This window comes from Tribolium castaneum, chromosome 10 (genome assembly GCF_031307605.1).
Source record: "Tribolium castaneum strain GA2 chromosome 10, icTriCast1.1, whole genome shotgun sequence".
Lineage (NCBI taxonomy): Eukaryota > Metazoa > Arthropoda > Insecta > Coleoptera > Tenebrionidae > Tribolium > Tribolium castaneum.
The window spans coordinates 6,085,744-6,097,807 of record NC_087403.1 but is presented as its reverse complement, the minus strand read 5'-3'; the positions used below and the strand labels follow the sequence as shown (position 1 = coordinate 6,097,807).

The 12,064-nt window shown below is 32.7% G+C and overlaps 1 protein-coding gene across 1 annotated transcript in view; it reads left to right on the top strand.

Annotated features, from left to right (window-relative positions):
• The window catches only part of LOC661076 (uncharacterized protein), an 86,858-nt gene that overhangs the window by 55,486 nt on the left and 19,308 nt on the right, over positions 1-12,064 (top strand). The window contains exon 2 of the mRNA XM_967262.5: positions 4,630-4,813. Coding sequence (XP_972355.4) covers positions 4,630-4,813 — 184 coding nt within the window. The remainder of the gene's footprint in view (positions 1-4,629; positions 4,814-12,064) is intronic.

Genomic DNA, 12,064 nt, shown 5'->3' with positions numbered 1-12,064 from the left:
ATTTTTTTTCAAATACTATTTTTAATATCGGTGAGCTGGATACGACCCGGGATTTAGCACAACCTTAGAAAAGGGGCTAACATGAATATATCGCTGTTAAAATGCAGAATCCCTTAAATCTAGTCTCAGCTAGCTAAACCGGTTTTCTTTATTTAACGGTTTCCAGCATCTGAATTTTTTACTGAAACGAGTCTTTAATCCTACCGACACGTACACGACGGTAAAAATAGCACAAATAAAGTAATAACATCAATCACTCTGTATAATTAATCATTGCAGAATACTTTTACAAAGTTGTTTCTGCACACACCTTGATAAATCCTTAAATTGCCGAGATTTATATTACAAAATAGTTTTAAAAATTTAGAGACGTTAAAACTTTTTGTATTGTTCCTTGGAGAATTTTCTCTGGAAGTTTTATTAGGAAGGTTTTCAGTGTAGTCTTTAAAAGGAGACGAACTGCTTTTTTCTTTTATGCCCAATTCTAGAAAACAGTAATCGAATTAATTTCAATCGAGCGTCGGAGGTGTGTCGGGAATGTGTCTACATTCCGTTCAAAATTTTCGAGAGCGATGAGTAAATGACGTCATTTAAGGGCATTATTTCCAGGAATGAAATAAAGCGTGGTCCTTTCAGTTACTTAATTAAATGCAAGAAGACAGAGCATGAGGAGCAATATACAAAGGAAAACTTTGGCATCGTTGTAATTTAACTGCAACTGAAATTATGCTTATCACACGTGAAAAGGCAATAAAGTTTGACGAGCGTTCCTGCAGCTGGCGTGAAAATGCTGCTCGGTTGATGCTCGAATTAAACGGAAAGCAATCGTAAAAGTTAATTACTTTTAGATTCATCGGATTAATTTGGGGTCAGGTTTGATCAGGAAGACGTCTGAATGCTCTGATCTTAATTAATTCGTTACTTATACCTGGCTTAACATATAGACTAATCATGCAAATGTTTACATATAATCAAGAATTGCTTTCCTGACCGTGCCTTCTAATCAACGCTTAACCTATATCAATGTTTCGTTAACAATTAATTGAGCTAATATTAGCTTTATTCAAAGAGCATCTTCGGAGGAAGTGAATTTGACGAAATTGCCGACTTAAATATCGCAGATTGTCTCTTAGCTGCCTAAAACACATGTAAATGGCGGCTCTAAGTTTCCCTTTAATCGAGAGCACAAAACGAGCAAATACGTCCCTAATTTACAACCTGCTTTTACTCAAGGAACTGCCGCGTCTAGCAATTCGATATATTTTCATCGAAAGAAATCGCTAAATCATTCAGAGGGTTCACCCTTGAACCCTTGTCTCATTACGCATATATAGGGGCGCTGCAAGAGACTGCACTTTTATCTCAGAATCAACCATTAACTACTGTTTCACTCCCGTAAATCACATTACTATTCTCCGAATTTACATTAAGAATGCTAGGATAATTCGATTTTAAACACGCTAATCGGAGGAGGGCCCTTGGAATAATTTCAGAAGCGGACCTTAATTAATTTAAAGCCTCTATTATACTAACGAAATCTTACGAATCTATTTTTGCAAATCTGGAAATTACATTTGCACTTCCTGGATGAAAAGCTTTGCCTGTCAATAACGCATTTCTATACACGTAATACCATTAAGCTCAGGCATTAGAAAAATTAAATTTTAGCCCGACTTTTTCCACTAAGAAGCTTACATTGCGAAAAAATTAACCAAATGGAGTAAAGCAACACGACATTATTTTTTATTAGAAGAAATCGCATTTATCCTATTTTTACCTTCAAAACAACTAATTAAAGTGCTATTTAACTTTTCGGAGGACATAAAAACGCCACTTTCCTTCAACCTTTGCAACTGGTTAATGGCGACAACTTAAATATTTTTTGATATATCTGCATCTGACGTTTTAATAGGACGCGAAAAATTACGACGCTGCAGACAAGAGGACGGATTAATAAATTACAATCATGTCTGATCTCACAACAATTTTCAGACTGCAGCTGCAGTTAGTGTGTACGCTTTATTTTGTTATCGTTTTATATAAATAACATATGTAATTGTTCCCTACACTTTCTTTCCTCCGTACCCATTTAGCGAACAGTTGATATTTTTCATCTATTTTTCTATGACTCACAACAATTTGCAGAGTTATTTTACCCATTATTCTATAAAATAAAATGATATCAAATAATTAATACAAAATTATTGTAAATGTTATTAATTTTTTAATTTATGTATTCAAAGAACAATTTATGTGATCAAATTTGGTGGATGCGCCGGGGTAACACTAACCAAATAACGGTTTTTCATGGGCTCATTGTGTTAGCAAGATTATTATAATAAAAAAGTAAGATTTATTGTTGTCACGCTTTATTTTGTTATCGTTTTATACAAATAATATATGTAATTATTCTCGACACCTTCTTTCCTCCGTACTCATTTAGCAAACAGTTGATATTTTTTATCTATTTTTCTATGACTCACAACATTTTGCAGGACTATTTTTTACCCATTATTCTATAAAATAAAATGATATCAAATAATTAATACAAAATTATTGTAAATGTTATTAATTTCTCAATTTATGTATTGAAAGACCAATTTATGTGATCGAATTTGGTGGATGCGCCGGGGTAACACTAACCGAATAATGGTTTTTGATGGGCTCATTGTGTTAGTAAGATTGTTATAATAAAAAAGTAAGATTTATTGTTGTCACGCTTTATTTTGTTATTGTTTTATACAAATAATATATGTAATTGTTCCCTACACCTTCTTTCTTCCGTACCCATTTAGCGAACACTTGATATTTTTCATCTATTTTTCTATGACTCACAACATTTTGCAGGGCTATTTTTTTACCCATTATTCTATAAAATAAAATGATATCAAATAATTAATACAAAATTATTGTAAATGTTATTAATTTTTTAATTTATGTATTCAAAGACCAATTTATGTGATCGAATTTGATGGATGCGCCGGGGTAACACTAACCGAATAATGGTTTTTGATGGGCTCATTGTGTTAGCAAGATTATTATAATAAAAAAGTAAGATTTATTGTTGTCACGCTTTATTTTGTTATCGTTTTATACAAATAATATATGTAATTGTTCCCTACACCTTCTTTCTTCCGTACCCATTTAGCGAACACTTGATATTTTTCATCTATTTTTCTATGACTCACAACATTTTGCAGGGCTATTTTTTTACCCATTATTCTATAAAATAAAATGATATCAAATAATTAATACAAAATTATTGTAAATGTTATTAATTTTTTAATTTATGTATTCAAAGACCAATTTATGTGATCGAATTTGATGGATGCGCCGGGGTAACACTAACCGAATAATGGTTTTTGATGGGCTCATTGTGTTAGCAAGATTATTATAATAAAAAAGTAAGATTTATTGTTGTCACGCTTTATTTTGTTATCGTTTTATACAAATAATATATGTAATTGTTCCCTACACCTTCTTTCCTCCGTACTCACTTAGCGAACAGTTGACATTTTTTATCTATTTTTCTATGACTCACAACATTTTGCAGGGCTATTTTTTACCTATTATTCTATAAAATAAAATGATATCAAATAATTAATACAAAATTATTGTAAATGTTATTAATTTTTTAATTTATGTATTCAAAGACCAATTTATGTAATCAAATTTGGTGGATGCGCCGGGGTAACATTAACCATATAACGGTTTTTGATGGGCTCATTATATTAGCAAGATTATTATAATAAAAAAGTAAGATTTATTGTTGTCACGCTTTATTTTGTTATCGTTTTATACAAAAATATATGTAATTGTTCCCTACACCTTCTTTCCTCTGTACCCATTTAATGAACAGTTGATATTTTTTATCTATTTTTCTAAGACTTACAACATTTTGCAGGGCTATTTTTTTTACCCATTATTCTATAAAATAAAATGACATCAAATAATTAATACAAAATTATTGTAAATGTTGTTAATTTTTTAATTTATGTATTCAAAGACCAATTAATGTGACCAAATTTGGTGGATGCGCCGGAGTAACATTAACCAAATAACGGTTTTTGATGGGCTCATTGTGTTAGTAAGATTGTTATAATAAAAAAGTAAGATTTATTGTTGTCACGCTTTATTTTGTTATTGTTTTATACAAATAATATATGTAATTCTTCCCTACACCTTCTTTCCTCCGTACCCATTTAGCGAACAGGTGATATTTTTTATCAATTTTTCTGACTGTCAATTCTTTGCAGGGCCACTTTTTTACCCATTATTCTATAAAATAAAATGATATCAAGTAATTAATACAAAATTATTGTAATTGTTGTTAATTTTTTAATTTATGCATTTAAAGACCAATTTATGTGATCAAATTTGGTGGATGCGCCGGTCTAAGACTTACAAAATAACGGTTTTTAATAGGTTCATTGTGTTATCAAGATTATTATAATAAAAAAGTAAGATTTATTATTGTCACGCTTATGTTTTTAATAAACGTCTCCAATTTTGCTTTAGGTTGCCGGGAATTTTGGAAATTTAATGTGTGAAGGATTTAGTTTTATGAAGTTGTGTGTGCGATGTCAGCAATTAGTGTGTTTAAATTCTGAAACAGTGTCTTTGTTGCAGGTTACAATACTTACACATACAATGAAAGTGCTCACACGGAGCGAGTTCCCGACGAGATTTTGTCAGTGCGTTACGAAGATGGAAAATGGTCAAAGCCTTACTACGACTGTGGTGGCGGAAACATCTGGATGCTCACTTACACTGTTCCGTTTTTTGGCTATTCGAACAATACGTACTACTTCAAGTGAGTATTTCCTTCCGCTTTTGTTTTCGTAATTAAATGTCATTCACTTAGGAAAAAAACGCAACCGACTTGCTCCCGTCTTTAGCTTATTAAGACAATATTTGCAGTGTGCACTGTGGTTTCAGCAAACGTAATATTTGCTCACTGCTCAATGAGTTCAATCTCTTAAATTAGGGACGATGCAATTAGGACGTGAGAAACGTTCACTGGAAATGCCGTGAAAATTTTTTGACTGAATATTCAGGGCACTTATCTTTATTACGTATTATGCAGCTCAAGTTCGCTTTGTACAACCTCACTCTTTGTACGTGATAGGACTAGTTACTTTACCTATGCACTATGTTATCTTTGAGCTTTGTGCATCACCATCAACTGCAGTTTAAAGATATAAAATAAAAATACGATTGTCTTTCGAAATGGCATCAGTTGCAACTCCTTTATATTCTAAGACGACGAAGAAAAGGTACATATTTATGCTTTGACTTTTCTACATTTTTGTCAACGCTACTTCAATACCATTTGCAATTTATTTACAACACTCTATGAAGTAGTACGTCTTTGATCTCAATACGTGAATCTCTAGTTTTACTTCAGTTTTCTCGTATTTGCCCAAATTGCATTTGCATTTTGATATTAAGAACCTATTCTGAATGCCAAATGATACGAACTGGGTAAGTTTCAAGTTGCTGCAAAAAACACTTGCTACATTTTTAATCGTCCGAAAACTTTATGTTTATTTTAGACCCCAATAAACTATTTTTATTGCCAGACGAAGATACTAAACAAATTATTTACAAACTTTTGGAACGTTACAGAACTCGACTAATGTTTTCTATTACCATCCTCGAAACTCATCCCGAAAGCTTGAAAGTGAAACAATGTATTCATGCAGAAAAAAAACAGTGGAATAGTATATTATGACACGAGTATTTAGTATTAAAATTCTGTGGCACAGTAGTAGTCATTATTACCATTGATATTCATTACACTCTCTTCCTCAATGTAATTTTTTTTGTATTTTGGTGTTTAAAAATAAAAATAAAATTCGTATGTTTTGGCCCATTTTGCAGGTAGTAAACTGTTTAACTGGTTTTAATCGTTAATAATAATATAATAATATAATAATGTAATGACGAATGAGACAGTTGTGGGAGTTGAAGAATATAAGACAGTGAATAGCCAAATGCAAACAGTAGCAAACATTGCGAAATAACAGGATATTGGCATTTGCTGTCGTTATCAATTGTGATCGCTTCGTATGAGGTTAAAGTGCAGTATTATTCAATTTATCAATTTATTCTAATTTTATGCTTGCATTAATGGAAAATGTGCAACAAGTTGATTCTATCTGGGGCGATTTTAGCAAAGCATTGATCGTATTGATGAAATCCTTGAAGACAGCAAAAATGCGACAGTTTATGGTTTTATGTTGGCGTCATTTGATTTTTTAATGGAATGCATAGTTGGATTGCCGATAGCTTTGCGTAACTGAATTTGTAGCCGTTGTATGCTTTGTAGTTTTTTAACGCATTTTAATAAAAAATGCGAAAAAATGATGTTTTATGGCTTTTGGATTACGTTTTACGGTTTAATGCAAGCAAATTTCTGCTGCAGTGCTACATGTTATTTTGGAAAAAATCCATTGCGATTTATGTAAAAAATGGTCATAATACGCGTCGTTCTGTTTGTTGTTCTAGTGAAAAATGTGGAGTAATAGAAAATAAATTTCTGTTTAGCTATGGCTGCAATTTCGTTTATACGCGATTGGGAAGTGTTGATTTGCAGTCGTGACAGTTGCAGTAAAAAGCCAATTTATTAAGGTGTGATGAAAAGTGTGGGTTGTAAACTGCGTGTTGTCAGTTGTAACAATGACAGGTCACGCTTTAGCAGGATCAAATATTTATGCATGAATCGTGGTTTTAGTTTTATGAATCGATAATCTAGCTTTGGAATGTGAGCATTTTATCTGTTAGGCGAAGCACAATTATCCGTACACACGAGGCCATTGTTGCTTTGACAGAGTCAGACGGATTTGGAAAGCATCCGAATGGCATAAAGCGGATACGCGACGTTCATCAGCAGACATCTTTGTGCGGACCAGCGGCCCTCACAACAAATCACACAACTATGGCACTCATTTAAACGCAACACCATATATTATACACCTCGAGCTACTGCTCCTGACGTTTACATCTGCTACACGAGACTTTCCCCCTTTTTTGGAGGAAACAGATGTAAACACTGGAGCGATCCTGCGAGGGTGGCGGAGGATGATGTAATCAGTTATCTATCCGATCCATGAAGGAAAATCAAAACTTATTTTACTAAGACAAATTGATAGAGTGCCTCCGAAGCCCGATTCCCTTTAGAGTTAGTTAGCTTTTAGACGAGACTTATTTCGCAATTAAAGTTATCATTTCTTTTTTCCCCAGTGTTTTGCTCAAATTTCTGAATCAAACTTTCAGTGACACAATAACTAATACGCGCAAGTAGCTTTCCATATTTTGATCCTTCATCAATCATGTTTTCATTTCTTTGATACTAGTAATCGGAAAAAAATGCGTGGGTGTGCACGCTGGTAGTGCGTATTGAAGCATGATGGAAATAATATTTTCGTCAATTTTGACGCCTCCGTGTTTGTAATAGCTGTTTACTACTCATTTTATTGAATTCGTTTAAATACCTGGGGGGTAAAGGACGTTTCCTTTAATAATGGTCACTTTGTTACGAGTTTCATTTGACCACATTAACGGTGCGTACCAAAGTTCGCTCATGCAAGCAACAAAAAAAACTGAACGACGGGGAATTTTTCAGAGCAATAGTGGGTGTTGGAAATTAAAACAACATTATAATGAAGTGATATCAGCCAGGATCTGTCTATAAATTACGGCCTTTTGTGTTGCATGTTAATCCGAAAAAATAAGCCAAATCGATCGTTCAAATGTGATTAATCGTAACATATACCGTACACTTTGAAACTTATCCAGTGAATAATAATAATTAACCTTTCCATGTGCTAAAGGTCAGTCTAGACGTGCATTTTGACTCAATATTCATGCAAACTGCTCACATAAATTTCTGCGACTCTTATTTTTGTGCTTAACTAATTGCAATGTGTGACAAATAGCAATAAATTTGTCATATCGGCGAGCGAATTTATTAGAGGGAAAATGGAATTTTAAACTCCAATACGTTGTGACTTCCAATGCGGCGAAACATTTCAGATTCAAGTTTGAATTTCGACTTTACACCTTCACAAATAGCTTTAACCAAATACAGGATATCTTATTTATGCCGTCTGCTCCAACCAAATCGACGCTCACAATAACTGGAAACTATATCAGTTTTAGAAAAATATTTATGCCAACATCCACTCCACTACGGGCTGTACTAAAGCAGACCTGGAAATAAAATTTGTTAATTGTAGCTAGCGATAAAACTTTCCGTATTTAATAACCACTCGGTTAATTTTTAATTAACGTTTAGTAGAAAACTCGCTTTTAATTTGCGATTAATTTTGCTTTTTAGTTTTAGTAGGTATATGCTTTTAAGGAGCATTGGCGCAGTGTGAATTTTGAGAGTAACTTCATATAGAAAAACAAATTAATAGCGCTCTGAAGAACCGAATTCGCAACACTTTAATGACTTGACATTTTCGTTAACGTTAAGCACAAAGTTTTAATTTGGTTTAAAAATTTACAAAAAAGGATTTTTAAATACCTTTCGAGCACGTTTAAGACACAAAACGTTGAAAATTGCTTTTTTAGGCCGCCATTTACTTCATTTAATATTTAATTGCTGTTTATTTTAGGGTAAGCCTTTACCTGCTGAAATATTCAATTTTGTTTAAGCAAATCCATCGACCCAATTTGTTTTTCTCAGTGGAAGTTTGGAACTTTAGTCCTCTAGTGCAGTAATTTTACGTTTGTTACGATGAAATGAAACCATTTAAGCGGAATCAATAACGAAACTGATCGAAAATTGAATCAATGTCAACACAGTTGTTTCAATTCAATTTAGAATACATCATCAAGCGGTTCACCAACCTTGCTTAATTTATATAGTTTATCGTAGCACAGTTAGTCGCTTGTTGTTATGCGGAAAAATTTATTAAAAACCGTCCCCTCTAACTATTTATTTTTACACAGAAAGCTGCGTTTTTTCCAATTGCAGAAACAAACAAATCGACATCAAAGCAAAGTTGATTCTATCATCAATCATGATCAGCCAATACTCATCATGTACGTAAGGTCAATGTGAATATATAAAAGTCTGGAAATAAATTGTAAGAAATGATTGTTATTTTTGTGGAACAAAGTAAATAAAAATAAAATCGGGGAAATGCCAGGGATAGGCTAAAATAATGCTAAAATTTTTCTCCGGCTGAGTCAGGAAACTCGTTGAAAATTCCAGCAAGTTGAATTTATTGAATTTTTTAAACATTTCCACCTGAAAAAAACTGGAATTACTCTAATTTTTTGTCGTCACCCGATATGGCTGTTAGTGGTCATTTAGGAGTGACCACAGTTATTTAAATAATGGACTGAACAGTCCATCAAATGAGCAATTTGGACTTAACAACTCGGAGCTCTTGAAAGTAATATTGATTTATAATTTAAAAGACATTAGTGAATATTGCTCGACAATGATATATAATTAGATCGCGCTAAGTAAACAACTATGTACCTGTTTAATTAATCAGATAATTGTGTAGTATTATCACTCAAAGATTAATCCAAAGCGTTAAGCAGCCACTTAAAGCTTTACAACCAATAACGCTTCGGCGGTAAGTAACCGTTTATGGAATCTCTTCTATTACCCCTGAGCAGAGACAATATCACCATTAATCTTGATTTGAAACACAAATCGAACGTTATTATCGATAAATGAAAACCCACAAGTGTCTCTTTCTGCGCTTTTCTCTGATTTTATTATTACTAACCTCGTTGATAGCGCCTACACAAATTCCGGTAGAATTTTTCTCCACTTGTGTGCTTTTTCAGGCAGGAAACTGCGTTAATACTCGATTTGAAAAGATCGTTTTAAACTACTATTGATGATCAATTGACGTGCAATCGGAAACAAATTACAGCAACCGAATTTTTAAATTGATTTTTTATTGACACGTACACGACATGAAATGATTTTCTCCCAAACATCTTAACTCCACTTGTTTCGTTTTCCTGGATAAATAGAGCAATCTGTAGTAATGTTAAATATTAGCAAGTCACTATGGCACTTATTGAACTATGCTGCTTAAGAATGTGAATAATTCACTTGAAACCTGCGAAGAATTTGGAAAAGCTCTGACAGCAGGATTGAACAATTTGATAATTACTTACTAGTGAATTCGACGCATACTTCAAAGTGCAAATTAAATGAGTGTAGAAGTACAATTGTTCCTTGCGAAATATTTCCTCTCTTTTGAAATGGACAAATTTGCAAATAAAGTGCTCTAGAAAGAACTGAATTTTACAAATACTTGAAAGCTGGAGTGCTAATAAAACTTTTGTCTTACTTGTCATTAAAAGCTTTTATTTGAAACAAAGCAACACAATTTTGTAATTATTTATAAATAAGGTAAACAGTTTAAAAAGTTTTCGATGCGAAAATAAATTTAATAAAACTGTGGATTGTTTGATTCTGGTTTATTTGGTGCATTAGGCGTATCATATTTGCAAAACTATCGATTTGGTAATAACAGAGTGGAAAATTAGAATCGGTTGAGTGATGCATGTATGATGTTTACCTAACACGCATCATGATTTGTTGGTTCTCAACAACATTTGAGAGCAATTCGATTTTAATACGTCCCAATTTATTTAATTTGCCTGAAATTTAAAGACAACAGAATCAATATTACGCAAGCGACTTTTGTCACATTGCTGATACAGTATGCAGAGAATGCCTCTTCGCATTACCATCAAAGAGAATTAGTTTAGCGTAATTTAAAACACTGTAACTAAAGTTACGTGTTTAATTTAAATAATTCATTATTAGCTATCTGGTAAAATTAATGAGTATTTTAGAAAAATGATGTAAGTCCACTTGAAGTTTAATCAGAATTTCTTTTGTAACGTGATGAGAAAGTTTCGGCTAATGTCATTTGCTTATGCGTCGTTCATCTTATTTAAACTGAAAAAACTTGCCTCAGTTCTAAATGAATTAATTCAATAATAAATGGAACCTTCCCTGGACGATGTATAAAAATAATTCAACCCTTTCTTTAAAAGACCCGCAGGCTTTCAGTTCAAGATTAAAGAAATTATGAAAATTAATAAGTTCGTTTAAAGTTTTAGGAATAGCAGACAGTGCGATTGCTAACCTACTTTGCAATATTGCTTCGCTTGTTTATTAAAGTATTGCAATCAGGCTATGACGCTGAACAAAGGATTTCGTCCAAAAAATGGATCACAGTTGTGGCAACTAATGAAATAAAATTTCATTAAATTCAGTAAATATTTAATTTCACTTTGGAGCTTTTAGTGAAAGGTTTATAAGTAAACAGAGTGCTCACTTTTGGAAAAATTCTCTTCAAGTCAAGACAGGCCTTTCATATAAATGACAAAGTTAAGTTTTTATGAGTAGTATTCATTAAACGAAAAAATCGAGGGCCCCTGCAGTGTGTTGATTATATAAAAACCCATGATATAACAGAAGAGGTGCTTACTCTGACGTTACTTAAACACATTCCAGTAAAATGTGCCCATTCAGTGCATATTTTTTGTTTTCTTAGTACCGAAATACTGGAGTGATATTTAATTTTAGCATAAATGGCGCTGTGGTATTTGCTAAAATATAGCGCTTCGCAAAAATATGTTAATTTCAGTTTACGTGTTCTTTTCGGAATACAGCAGCTTCTTCATTTAAATAAGAGATAGCTGTTTACTTTGTCATTGTTTGGTTTTAATTCTAATGAAAACACTTAATGGTGATTTGAAGTTTCCACCAAGAACTGAAAATTTCAGTGATTTATTCCGTTTTTTAAGAGGAACAGATATTTGTCTGTGCTTGTTTGAAATGCAAATGAGTATTTATAGAAAGGCATAGTTTGGAGAAAAGTACAATTTTCGAAATGTTGAAATCACAATCCTACCCTCCGTACGTGCTCTATTAGTTCCTTCCCTCCATATCATTTCGGTGATTATTGACATTCCTTTCCTTTCTACTTTGTATTTCTTGGGACTATCTAAACTGGTTTATTTAACGGGGATTACAAAATCAACTCAGGTAGGATTCACATTCGAGAGA